The sequence below is a fragment of the Notolabrus celidotus genome, chromosome 1 (genome assembly GCF_009762535.1).
Source record: "Notolabrus celidotus isolate fNotCel1 chromosome 1, fNotCel1.pri, whole genome shotgun sequence".
Classification (NCBI taxonomy): domain Eukaryota; kingdom Metazoa; phylum Chordata; class Actinopteri; order Labriformes; family Labridae; genus Notolabrus; species Notolabrus celidotus.
In genome coordinates this window covers 40,551,880-40,562,989 of record NC_048272.1, presented here as the reverse complement: position 1 = coordinate 40,562,989, position 11,110 = coordinate 40,551,880, and the positions used below count along the sequence as shown (strand labels likewise).

The following is an 11,110-nucleotide window of genomic DNA, read 5'->3' as shown; positions in this document are numbered from 1 at the left end:
CTCCCAAACTTCTAAGTCCTTTCTGTCAACATCCATGGAACCCCTGGAACCCAGATGACACTTGGGAAGATCGCACTAGTCTGAAAATCAGCACAGTCATTGTAAATGCCAGCACAATGCACATGTTCACAGTCCAGCGTCCTGGGTCACAGCATTTTTGAAAAAAATCAGAAAGATGTACTTACCTGACCTCACCTCTCAGAGACCCCTTTCAGGTCCACTTTTGCTACTCTGTAGTCACCGCATCATGGTCCCTCTGGCAATCTGAAAGACATGTTTTTTGGGGGGTTTTGGGGCGTTAAGCCTCCACGCCACGTCAAGGCAGCGCCCAAGTGGAGGTTACATATTTATTCAACACATTTATTTGAAAATTATTAACATATAAAACACATTTTTAACAAAGGCACACGATTTGAATGAAGAAATAACAAGAATATTAATAACCTGAACAGAATAATAAGTTAGAGTGAACATAAATAAGAACACATATTACACAAGATAAAAAAATTATTTGAACATTTTGGAACAGTCCTTAAGGAGCACCCTTGGCCGTAGCCGGGCGTGCACCGGCTGAGTTTGCTGCTTCCTGGGGGAGAAGCCAACCTTCTCCTTGACTTTTTTTGCAAGCTTCATTGAGAGGGACTCACGCTTCTTTTTTGGGATCTGTATTGGAAACAAAGAGAAAGTACAGATTGAGCACAGTGAATGTTGACTGGGGCATCATGATAAAGACAATGTTTTAACTTACTGTCGGGACTTCCTCCTCCTCCTTCTCCTCAGAGTCTGAACTCTGGGGTGAGGACGGGGGGGGCCTTTTGCGGCTTGGACCCTCTGTGGCAGGGGCTGTGGCAGGCATCGTGGCAGGGGCTGTGGCAGGCATCGTGGCAGGGGCTGTGGCAGGGGCTGTGGCAGGGGTTGTGGCAGGGGTAGTTTTGTCAGGCCTTACTGACAGGCAGACAAACATCTCCCGCATCTGCTTGGCCCGGGACAGTGTCTTATGCAACGCATAGAATCGCTCTTGCGTGGCGACGTCGTGACACATAAAGTTCGACAAACTTTGTCGAACTTCAGTGTCGTTGCTCTCAAAGTTCTGAAAACAGAAAATCACCCTTGGGTCGGTATGGATGAAATCTACCCCCTGGCAAACGAGTTCCAGGTGTTTGCGATACTCATGTAGGTGGCGACAGCAGTCCTTACATCCAGGAGGCTTGGGTCACCCGGCAGGCCCATCTCTGACCAAGCCCTCCTGAAATAACGGACCATGTCCCTGGCCTGCCCCCGACCCAGGGTGTTGAAGAAAAGGTTATTTAACGGCACAGCCCTCTTTCGGAGCTGGAGCCACTTTCGGAACCACCCGTATTCCTCTGGCTGGAGGTAAAGCTGGGCAAGGCCAAACCTCCTCACCGTTTTGTGTTCCATGACCTCAGCAGAAAAAGAAGACAGACAGACAGAGAAATCAATGGACTGAACCCTCACTGTCACATTACGATGAGTAATGTTACACTTTGACTCACATTTATGAGGTACCCCGTCTGGTCGTCACCCAGCGCATCCTTCACCTCCTTCACTTTCATTCTTGTGAGGACTCTGGTCCTGTGCCCATATATTGAAAGGAGGTACGCCGCCAGGTACCCAAAGAACCTGTATCTCGTCTTAGGATCTTTGGGCGGAGCCTTTTCGAGGTCATCTGAAATGAGAGAGAGCATCTTAGCCGTCAAATCAGCACAGTCATGGATGTATGTCGGATTGCCTCCAAACACAGCCTTACCCAGGAGTGAAGGAATTTTGGCCTTGGCCAGCTTCTGGCAGGCAGCCAGGGATTCCTTGGCCACCAGCCTGCCCTGCTTGACCTGTTTAACCAAGGTCTGGTGGCCCAGGACGGTCCGGCCCACGTGTTTGTACAGCTTTTTCAGCTCTCGGAACACCAGGATGGACTTATTGCCACCCAGTCGGCAGTAGGGGGGAGGGGTGTCCCTAAAGTACTCCGTGAAGGAGATGGCGTGGCCCAGGTAGAGTACGATGGTTGGGGGAGCCCAACCAAACTTCCGGAGGACTTCCGGGTATCTGTAAAAAGACCAGTTAGGATTGAGTCTCCATCAGTCTCGTGTTCCGAGTACTCGGTCACTTGTTTCAAAGTTTGACAAACACTTACGCCTTTAAATGTTTAATATTGAGGAGGAACTCCCATGTCCAATAGTTGGCCGATTCCCAGCCGATCATCATATATTTGATGAAGGCCTTGGCCCTGCTTGCCTTCAAGACTGCATTCTGTTGCATCTTTTCTGTGCCCTCAGGGCAGAACACATAGGCGCAGTAGTCCTCCAGGTAGCTCTCTGTGAAGACACAACAAAGATGCCGTGAACATTCAGCGTGGCGTGACAGAACTCCACAAACCTGCACACTCAACAATGTGTTCTTTCTCACCTATCGAGGTGGGGAAGGACAAATTCCTCATTCGGGAGGCCTTGCTTTTCCCCCCGAAGATTTTGACCAGCGACTGCTGGACGTCAGCCTGGGTCTTTTTGGAGCTTGGGCCCGCTGTCGCCCTCCTCTTGGTGGGGCTTTTGCTCTTCGCCTCCAACAGGGGCTCTTCCTTCTCCTCCTCCAGCAGGGGCTCTTCCTCCTCCTCCTCCTCCAGCAGGGGCTCTTCCTCCTCCTCCTCCAGCAGGGGCTCTTCCTCCTCCTCCTCCAACAGGGGCTCTTCCTCCTCGACCGGCTCCTGCCCCTGCTGCTCCTCCTGCCCCTGCTGCTCTTCCTGCCCCTGCTGCTCCTCCTCCACCCGTACTAGAGTGTGCCTTGTTTTTCTTTTTCTTTTGAGACCTGCCAGCTGCTGTGTCCCCGTCCCTGCCAGCTGCTGCATGCCAGGCCCTGCCAGCTGCTGCGTCCCGGATCCCGACGGCCCTGCCAGCTGCTGTGTCCCGGGTCCTGCCGCCCCTGCCAGCTGCTGCGTCCCGGGTCCTGCCGCCCCTGCCAGCTGCTGCGTCCCGGATCCCGACGGCCCTGCCAGCTGCTGTGTCCCGGGTCCTGCCGCCCCTGCCAGCTGCTGAGTCCCGGATACCGACGCCCCTGCCAGCTGCTGTGTCCCGGGTCCTGCCGCCCCTGCCAGCTGCTGCGTCCCGGGTCCTGCCGCCCCTGCCAGTTGCTGCTGTTGTCCGCAAGACAAAACGGAACTGAAAATTCATTTGAATGAATGTTAATGTGAATCAATTTGGACTTGTATTTTTGATTCACTCACCCTGAGGGCCTGCATATCCTGCTGTAGCTCACGGACCTCTCGCTCGAGGTCGTTCGCATGCTGCCGGATGGTTATGCAGTTGGGGTTTTGGCACAGATCCCCAGGACCCTCGTCACTGTCCAGGTCAAGGTCCAGCTCACTCTTCATCGGTGGCTGTGGGTTCGACGCCCTCAATTCGGCCAACAGGGACATCGCATGTCGCCTCTTGAGGCGTTTCAGCTCATCCTCAACCCGTCGCTGGGTGACATCTTTGTGTGCCCTGAGGTGCTTTTCTAAATGCAACACTGAAATGTTACATAGCCCTATTGGGCATGTCCCGCCACCGAGGAGAGTACGACCTGTCGCCAAATTGTTTAAGATGGTCCTCTCCTTCACATTTCTTAGGTCGTGTATTACCCGAAGGTGCTTGGAAACGCAGAGCAGCAGTTTCCCGCAGATGGGGCAGTCACCCTGGGTTTTGGTTTTAGTCATCTGTGACAGAAAATATAGTGCACCTTTAATATTCAATATTTTGGCAGCAAACACATTGAACAATACATCCAGGAAATATTACTCACTTTCCAGGCTTTAACTGGTGTGCCTTGTGTAACTTCTGTGTGCCCTGAGGTGCAGTGGTCTCAATATCCAATCTTCTTATACAATGCGCCCCCAGTGGTGGTTAACCTGTCAAGTACATGTCAATAAACAGTTACACACAAGCAACCAAGACAGCAGAAGTCCTCCATGCAGCGAGAGGGGAGTTTCAGGGTCACAACACTGCTTTCTTAGCCAAAATTCATTTTTGTCTACTTTTAAAAAATTCCAGTCGGGCTGTAAGTCTCACACCCAACCAATCAGGAGGCTGTTTGGGGAGTTTGGGTATAAAGTTACCCAAATTGACCAAAAGTACCCCTAATTGAATGTGGGCGGGATCCCCTGACAAGCCCAACGCATCAGGAGGCTGTTTGTGGAGATTTGGTACAAATTTACCCAAATTGATGAAAAGTGCCCCTAATTGAAGTGGGCGGAGCCTCCCTGACACACCCAAACAATCAGGAGGCTGTTTGTGGAGATTTGGTACAAATTTACCCAAATTGATGAAAAGTGCCCCTAATGGAATGGGGGAGTGGCCTGCCGACACACACAGCCAATCAGGACGCTGTTTGGGGAGTTTTGGTATAAAGTTGCCCAAATTGACGAAAAGTAACCCTAATGGAATGGGGGCGGGTCACCCGATCACTCACGATTCCATTTGGGGGACTTTGGTATAAAGTTACCCAAATTGACCAAAAGTGCCCCTAATGGAATGTGGGAGTGGCCTCCCGACAATCCCAGCCAATCAGGAGGCTGTTTGGGAAGTTTTAGAATAAAGTGCCCCAAATTTACCAAAAGTAGCCCTAATGGAAAGGGGAGTGGCTAGGGGTTCTGGGGGTGGTACCCGCCAAAGTAGCCATAATTGAACATAAGTCAAAAGGGGCTACTTTAGGGGCTCCCCCTGGTGGAAGTGGCTGGGATTTAAGGAGCCCAAAATGAAATGGGCCAGACTCTCCCTATCTATCCTGAGGAAAAGAAGCTGCCTAATAATTGTGCACACCTCATATAGGGTGTTGATCTCCTAAGGCCACACCCTCCCTCACTACACAAATGCACATCACCTGGTATGCTTAAATCCAATAGGAATTCAAGTTTATTCAGCTCGGAGTTGGAAAGTATGCATAAAAATGACGATATGGTCAAAATACTCACGTGCCTAATAATTGTACATGCAGTGTATCCTTCTCCTGCAGGAGGAGCCACACCTCCTGCAGGAGCCACACCTCCTCCTGCTGCTCCGCCGGCGACGACAAAGCCTTGGAGATAAATCAGGGACTAGCATCGTAAGGCAAGTCATAAACTTTTCCGAAAATCAGAACATGAGCATCCGGAGTGATACTGTTTGGGCTTGTCACACTCTGCCTATATCATGGTAAAGCAAAGCCTGCTATTTTAGTTTGGTTTGGGAGTCGGAAGCACACTGAGCTACTGAAGCAGGCAAAGAAACTGAAGGGAACCGGAGTGTATTTGAACGATCACCTGACAAAAAAGAACATCAAAATTGCCAGACAGGCACGCATTCTGAGAAAACAAAACAAGATACAAGCTACGTGGACAAGAAACTGCAAAGTCATGATAAGATTGAATGGAACGCCTGAAGAAGCTAAAGTGGTAATGATAAGAGAGCTCAACGATCTGGACCAATACAAATGAGAATGACTGTTATCACAAAAACACAGTTCTTTTTCATCTGGATATGCAGGTTTCCTATATTGTGGTCACTGTTCCGCGTGTGGATTAAAATGAAAACACATCTTTTACTGTGTGGAAGAACATCAGCATGGACTATGACAACAACACAACAAACTGTGGACTTTTGTGAGGACTATTTGTTTCCTTCCAAAGACAGAGGAATACCTCTTGAGGACTGGCGATGGTCAGGGAAATGACCTGCGCAGTTTGTGTTGCAACTATGAGAATCTAAACTTCAAAACTTTTGACCATGAGGAGCACAAGCGGTATGACGTTGAAAAATGATCTGGACCCTGAAAATCATTTCTACAATCCCAGTAACAACACTTGAGTACAACACAGATGAACAATTTAATGTAAGCGTCAAAATGAAGGAGGCCTTATCTATTATCCACTTCAACAGTAGAAGCCTCTGTAGAAACTTCTCTAAAATGAAGGATTATTTAAGCAAATTCAGCAAGTTTAATATTGTTGCAGTATCAGAGACATGGCTTGACACTGAGAAAGTCCATGACATGGAACTGGAAGGATATGAATTATTTACAATAAATAGAAACAATAAAAAAGGGGGAGGAGTTGCCCTGTATGTTGACACAGCCTTGAGATGCACCCGGGTTGATTGTATGTCAAACACTGTAGATAACATGATGGAATGTCTAACTATTGAAATTGACATCAAAAATTCAAAAACATCATAAGCTGTGTATACAGAACACCAGGATCATGCATTGACACATTTAGGGATAAACTAGTGGACATGTTTAAGAACTTTAATGACAAAAAGGTTCATATAGTATGTGGTGATTTCAAAATTGATTTGTTAAACCCCAACGACAACAAAATACCAACAGACTTCATACATCTGTGTGTACAATCTGTCTGCACTACAGTTTGTGTGAGCCTCAACCAGCGTTAGCTTACCTGTCCTGTCCCGGCCTGAGCCTCACCTGGCGTCTACCTGAAAAAAGACGCTGCCTGAGTCCTCTTCCACAATGTGAGCCGGTAGGACATACATCTGGCTCGTATGTGTCTGGCTCTTTTTCCTGCCTGTTCACCTGCCAGTGACGGGCTTACTCCAGTACTCGGCTGCTGACCTGCTCCGGCTGCGCTGTCACCTGCCTTGACCTGTGCCAGCGGCACTCCAGCTCCACCCGGACATCACCTTCCGGCCTTGCCGGCGATACATCCACTGAGGGTCCCGCCGGAATTTCCACCATAACAACTTAACAGCAATAAAGTCCATCTGAGGACTTCCGGTCATGGCGGCCATGTAAGAAGACGCGTCTCACGCTGCTCTGCTGTAGTTACTACTTATTTCTACTGAAATGACTCTCATTTGCAACAAAACTTCATAACAAAGTGTTAACGTGGACTCTGTAATGCCGAGGGCTGGAAAATTAAGTAAAGAAACGAGCAAAACGTCAAAGCAACCGAAGTTAACCGACTATCGTGTTCGTGGTGAAACACAGAAAGCTAACGAGGATATGGAGGAGGAGGAGGAGGAGGGGGTCAGCGATGAAGGAGAACTTGGAGGTGCTAAGGCGGACGCAATACTGGCTGCTATCAGCTGCCTGAAAACAGAGTTTTCATCAAGATTTGATGGAATTATGGCGGCGATAGAAGACGTGAAGAAGGAGGTAAGCGACTGCACTGAAAGAGTGTCACAGGCGGAACTTCGTATTTCAAGTGCCGAAGACGATGTAGCTAACCTGCAAGCTAAAGTCCACACACTAGAGACAAAAAATAAATCCCTGGAGGACAAGCTCTTGAAACCAGATCTCGAGTGAACAACCTGAGACTAGTGGGACTGCCGGAGGGTGCCGAAGGAGGGAATACATGTTCGTTTTTGGAAAAATGGATTCCAGAAGTACTGAATGTTGCGACTCTACAATCTTCAGTCGTTATTGAGAGGGCACACCGAATCGGACCGATGAGGGACACCCCGGCGCCACCGAGGACCGTAATAATGAAGTTTCTCAACTATAAGGATAAGCAGGCGGTCATGGCTGCTACACGGGCTAAAAAAGACATTCGGTACAAGGACCAGAAAGTACGGTTCTACTCGGACTTTGCTACGGGAATACACCAACTGAGGAAACAATTCGACCCAGTCCGCCAGGAACTTCGCAACCTCGGGATCCGTCATGGAGTGATTCACCCAGCGAGACTGTTGGTAACATACAAAGAACGCACCTACACTTTCAAAACCCCAGCCGAAGCTCAGGAGTTTATTAAGAAGACTCAGAAGGGGAGTTGTTTATGTTCAGTGTGTTGGATGTGGGTTTTGACATCCAGATTTGTCATGCTTCTCAGTATGTTTATTTCTGTATTGCAAGGTAATCTATTACTTTTTGTTAAAGATGTCTCAAGGAGTAAAACTTAATTTTGTTTCTTGGAACTGCAGAGGTCTGCAAAAGATTAAAAAGATTAAACAAGTCATGAATAAGATAAAGCATATAGACTCCAAAATTGTTTTTCTACAAGAAACTCATCTTTTAGATGAGGAGGATAAAAAGATTAGGAGGAGGTGGCAGGGTAGTGTATTCACAGCACCATTCTCATCTCGGGCCAGAGGAGTTATGACTCTTATTCATAACACAGTCCCATTTCAGGTACAAAATGTAATCAAAGATAGAATGGGAAGATATTTGATAGTCCAAGGCTCTCTATTATCAGAAAATCTAAACTTAGTAAACTTGTATGGACCTAACATAGATGATCCTACATTTTTTGAAGATCTGTTATTAACTCTTTCAACATATGCGGGGCAGTATGTAATAGGAGGAGATTTTAATTGTACGCTTGACCCCAGTATGGATAGATCCACAGGACAAGATCAATCACACAACAGGTGTAGAACAGTTGCTCATCGGTTTATGAAATAATTAAGTCTATTGGATATATGGAGAGAAATGAATCCACAAGTAAAATCCTTTTCTTGTTACTCTAGTGTATTCCAGACATATTCTCGAATTGATTATTTTTTAATTTCCTCAGACCTTCGGTCCAAAATTTATAACTGCTTCTACGATAATATTGTGATCTCGGATCATGCGCCATGTTGCTTAGTGTACGTGGACAAAAAATTGACTAAAGATACACCTAGATGGCATTTTCAGCATAAATGGTTACAAGATGAAGATTTGGGGAAATGTATAGGAAAACAGATTGATGAGTTTTTTGAGATGAATACTACACAAACATCTGCATGTACAAGGTGGGAAGCTTTTAAAGCTTTTCTTAGAGGGCATATCATTAGTTACACAGGCTCAAAATCAAAAAAGGCGCGGGAGGAGAGAACACAATTGGAAAATAAAATAAAAATTCTTCAGGAAAAGGTTTATGAGGAAAGTAATTCACGAATGGAAAGCAATTTATTGATTTTGAGAGCTGAATATGAAAAACTGTCTGCCTTTAGAGCTGCTTCTAGTCTTCTAAGACTAAAGCAATCATTCTATGAACAAGGTGACAAATCGGGTAAATTATTAGCATGGCAAATAAAACAATTGGAAACCTAAACACCAATCACAACAATTATATCTAATGATCATGTTGTTGTGGATCCTATAGAAATTAATGATGCTTTCAGAGAATACTATAAAGAATTATATGACACAAAAAATGAAACTAATTTACAAAATCTTAACACGTTTTTGGACGAACTACCTATACCAAGTATCCCAAATGAACATAAAGAAGATCTGGAGCTAGAAATTACAAAAGAAGAAATCGGACATGCTATCGTTAATATGAAATCAGGAAAAAGGGCAGGACCAGATGGTCTTCCAATTGATATATATAAAAAATTCAAGAATAAATTATTAATACCACTTTTTGAAATGTTTCTGGAGGCATTTCAGAAGGACAGTCTTCCACCCTCTATAAATAGTGCTTTAATTACGTTACTGCCAAAACCAGGCAAACCCACTAATAAATGTGAGAACATGAGACCAATAAGTTTGTTAAATTCAGACCTGAAGATAATATGTAAACTTTTAGCAAAACGTTTACAATTGTTATTGCCAATTATCATTAATAGAGATCAAAATGGTTTTATAATGTGAAGGCAAGGTTTTCACAATGTAAGAAGGGTACTGAATATTATTCATGCTAACAAAGAAACATCTGATACAGCACTTTTATCATTAGATGCTGAAAAGGCTTTTGATAGGGTCGAATGGCCTTATCTTTTAAAAGTTTTAGAAAAATTTGGGTGTGGGAATTATTTCATAAAATGGGTTCAGGTAATATATAAAAATTCTACAGAGGAAATCCTAACAAATAGAAATATTTCGAAACCAATAAAAATCAGTAAAGGTTGCCGTCAGGCATGCCCGCTCTCGCCCTTATTGTTTACATTGGCAATTGAACCTCTTGCAATAGGAGTACGTACACATCCACAATTTTGTGGAATAGCAGTAGGACCGACAAAGCATAGAATATCTCTGTGCACTGATGATGTAATTTTAATCATGTCAAAATTAAATAAATCAATCCCAGCCTTGCTACAACTTATAAAAACGTTTGGCGATATTTCAGGATACAAAGTGAATAATACTAAATCCTCTATATTACTGCTCAATGCAAATGAAAGAAGGAGTCCAACTTCAGATGTAACTCAATTTAATGTAGTAGAACAGTTAAAATATTTGGGAGTACAGATTTTGCCTAAACAAGAACATGTTGTTAAAGCTAATTACGAACCTTTATTGATGGAAACCAATGAGTCAATGGATAGATGGATGTCACTACCTATATCTACAATTGGAAGAATTAATATTTTAAAAATGAATGTACTACCAAAATTCCTTTATTTATTTCAAAATGTTCCACTGCCGCCACCTTCAGATTTTTTCTCAAAAATTAAAAAAATGTTCATGAAATTTATATGGAATGATCGGAGGGCGAGACTTCGTTTGTCTTTACTTTATTTACCATTTGATCGAGGGGGTTTAAAATGTCCAAACTTAATGTGGTACTACTGGGCTGTGCAGCTGAGATCTGTTATGTTCTATTTTTCAACAAATGATCTTCCTCACTGGACTGAAATGGAATCCCGTGGTCTAAAACTACCTCTTCCATTAGACATATACTCAGACACAGTAAAAAAAACTACGGAAACAAACTAAAAATCCAATTGTGAAACATATGATAAAGGTATGGTATGATGTAAAAAATATTTAAAAGAACCACACTCACTATCACAGTATAGTCCAATATGGGGTAATCAGTTATTTGTACCAGGAAGAACAGATGCAACATTTAAAATATGGGACTCTAAGGGACTTAAAATGATCCAAGACCTTTTTTTGACAGACTCAGACACTATGATGACTTTTGAGGAGCTAAGGTCTACATACAAATGCACTTCCTGCTCTTGAGGAGTGCAGACGCTTTTTTGCTTGCTCTTGCTTATGCTTGCATTCTTTTCATTTTAACTCTTTTTTTCTTCACTGAGAGACTACAAGCAGTCACTCCAGGATACTTAGAAACCACTGGGACTACAATTTACTGTCGACAAAGTAAACAACTGCCTTATCTCGACATTTTATCGAAACTGCAAACGTGGCCTACTGATCGGCAAAAGCCTGTTAGCAGCTAAGCGAACCA

General features: G+C 44.6%; 2 protein-coding genes across 2 annotated transcripts; both read right to left on the bottom strand.

The window, feature by feature from the left end:
* Positions 1 to 407: 407 nt before the first annotated feature.
* LOC117822247 (uncharacterized protein At3g61260-like) lies at positions 408 to 1,099 on the bottom strand. Its single transcript, XM_034696869.1, has 2 exons — positions 749 to 1,099; positions 408 to 651 (listed from the first exon to the last, which is right to left on the bottom strand). The coding sequence occupies exons 1-2, from the start codon at positions 1,040 to 1,042 to the stop codon at positions 508 to 510; spliced, it is 438 nt and encodes a 145-aa protein (XP_034552760.1). The 5' UTR covers positions 1,043 to 1,099; the 3' UTR covers positions 408 to 507.
* A 32-nt stretch (positions 1,100 to 1,131) lies between these two features.
* On the bottom strand, positions 1,132 to 2,243 carry LOC117820473. Its single transcript, XM_034694254.1, has 4 exons — positions 2,153 to 2,243; positions 1,769 to 2,064; positions 1,515 to 1,687; positions 1,132 to 1,422 (listed from the first exon to the last, which is right to left on the bottom strand). Exons 1-4 carry the CDS (start codon positions 2,221 to 2,223, stop codon positions 1,132 to 1,134), a joined length of 831 nt encoding a protein of 276 aa, XP_034550145.1. The 5' UTR covers positions 2,224 to 2,243.
* Positions 2,244 to 11,110: the final 8,867 nt, after the last annotated feature.